The 2,241-nt window shown below is 39.1% G+C and overlaps 1 protein-coding gene and 1 long non-coding RNA gene across 2 annotated transcripts; both read left to right on the top strand.

Annotated features, from left to right (window-relative positions):
• The first annotated feature begins 354 nt into the window (after positions 1 to 354).
• LOC140852609 (uncharacterized) lies at positions 355 to 1,269 on the top strand. Its single transcript, XR_012135498.1, has 3 exons — positions 355 to 541; positions 625 to 869; positions 949 to 1,269. It is a non-coding gene; the product is annotated as an uncharacterized lncRNA (long non-coding RNA).
• Positions 1,270 to 1,537: 268 nt separating this feature from the next.
• LOC140852385 (uncharacterized) lies at positions 1,538 to 2,241 on the top strand. The gene is made up of 3 exons (XM_073245320.1): positions 1,538 to 1,609; positions 1,703 to 2,062; positions 2,164 to 2,241. The coding sequence occupies exons 1-3, from the start codon at positions 1,553 to 1,555 to the stop codon at positions 2,239 to 2,241; spliced, it is 495 nt and encodes a 164-aa protein (XP_073101421.1). The 5' UTR covers positions 1,538 to 1,552.

Raw genomic sequence — 2,241 nt, 5'->3', positions numbered from 1 at the left:
GAATAGTAAAGAATATTTAGATGGAGTTCATGACTTCATTAAATTTGGTATGAAGAAAAGTAGTTTGAATGGAAAGATTTTATGTCCATGTCGGAAATGTGTAAATAGTTCTTCTTTAGATCCACAAAATGTTGAAGAACATTTGGTATGGAATGGTTTTTTAAGAGGTTATACCGACTGAATTTTTCATGGAGAATCTATGTTGCCATCATCATGTAACCAACCCCTGACTCATTTTGGATCCACTAGCCTAGAAGACAATTCTGCAAGAGATGATGATATAAGGGGTTTGATCACAGATGCTTTTGGATTTGATGTTCAAAATTTAGGAGAATCACAATTCTGCTAGGTGACATCATGCGTCGCAGGGGATGATATGCTGGTGTGCAGTTCCAGTTTTCACAGACAGAGGCCGGTACGTCTTCTTCAGCACAGCAGCCTGAGGCCAGTTCAGCTGCACAACATTCTGAGCCCTGTCCTTCATCATCAGCACAGCACGATCCTCCTGTTCATCAGCCAGATGATGAGATACACGTGCAGGGTATATATTATCTTTCATGTAATTTTTTTTTATTTCATTTTATGTATATTTATGATATAGTTACTTTTATGTATTTTTTGCAGACGGATCCGGGAGAGTACGCCCCAGACGTGGACCCACAGTAGTACGAGATGTGTGGTAGATGCGTGAGGGCGAGAGGATTGTTGTGGAGTGCAATCAGCTAGGTCAGCCAATTAAGAAAGCTGCCTGCTTATTGACTTCATTTTTGGGGACTGTTGCTCGGAGGCCTCAGCTATGTCCGTTGGGCTATGCAAAATGGAATGACATGCTTCCAACGTACAAAGTTGAGCTCCTCCGAGTTATAGAGGTAATGAATTGATGTTCATACTGTATATTAATTGTTAATCATTTATATAATTTATTTTATTTAACTTTTTTTTTTATAGAGCAAGTTTGTTCTCCCTCCATCCACTCATGATTTTGTAATGAAGTCTCTCAACCGCAAATGGAAAGAATATAGAGCACAATTGAAGAAGGACTATATGAGACAGGGTATGACAGAGGAGGAGGTTGCTAGGAATTGTCCTCCTGATGTACCCCCTCATCAGTGGATGGAGTTGGTTCATTATTGGTTCTCCGAGAGGGCACAGGTATATTATCTGTTTATTATCTTTTTTTCCTAAATATTTTATAAAAATATTGATTTTTATTATATATTATATATATAACAAGTTCTTTACTTTATTTTACAGACTTATTCTGCTATTGGTAGAGCTGCACGAGTAGCTCAGTCTGTTCCTCATACATCGGGGTCGAAGAGTTATGCACGACTCCGATAGGAGTTTGTATGTTCCTTAAACTTTCATAATTAACTTTTAATTTTTATGTTGAAATATTTATATAACTAATATCATTATGTATCGTGGACCATGTCTGTATCATGATACTCATATATTTTTTTAAATTATTATAACTGTTTGCTTAAAATTGAAATTATTTGTGTAGGAGGATGAGCATGGGAGGGAACCCGGACAAGTGGAGTTTTACCGGATGACTCATACTCATCAGGATGGTACTTTTGTTCGAGATGAGTTGAGAGATTTATATGTACGACATTATTAATATTATATTTTTTGCAATGATTTAAATTTAATTTTGTTAGCTATTAATGTATAACTCTTGTTTTCAAAAAAAATACAGGAGAGGGCTACATCTCTCATTGCGGAGCGTGACGACGAGTCCGCAGCATCTACGCAGCAGAGCCGTATCGAGGCCGAGGTGTTCACAGAGTTGATGGGACCAGAGCGCTACGGCCGAGTGAGGGGTTATGGAGTAGGAGTCACCCCCACTCAGTTATCTGAGGTTAGTAGATATACGCAGCATGCTGCAGCAGATGCTCAGGATTCACGCGTTCGCAGACTCGAGGCGGAGATACAGGAGATTAGACGGAGTCGTGCCGCTAAGATGGAGGAGATGCGACAGAGCCGTGCCGAGATGCAGGCCATGAGGGGACAGATTGATCGCCTTACATCTTTATTAGAGATGTATGGTTCATCTCAGGTAAACACATAATATTAAATATATATTTTTGTATTAATTTAATGATTTATATATTTTTATTTATAGATATGCAAATCATGCTTTTGATATGTTTCTTGTAGGCTCCTGGCACATCAGGCACCCGTCGAGATAGCGGCACGTCACGTGGAGACAACGATGACCATCCGCCTGCAGATTGA

This window comes from Elaeis guineensis, chromosome 11 (genome assembly GCF_000442705.2).
Source record: "Elaeis guineensis isolate ETL-2024a chromosome 11, EG11, whole genome shotgun sequence".
In the NCBI taxonomy this organism is placed as follows: domain Eukaryota; kingdom Viridiplantae; phylum Streptophyta; class Magnoliopsida; order Arecales; family Arecaceae; genus Elaeis; species Elaeis guineensis.
The sequence above is the reverse complement of the archived record's forward strand: the minus strand, read 5'-3'. Positions and strand labels throughout refer to the sequence as shown.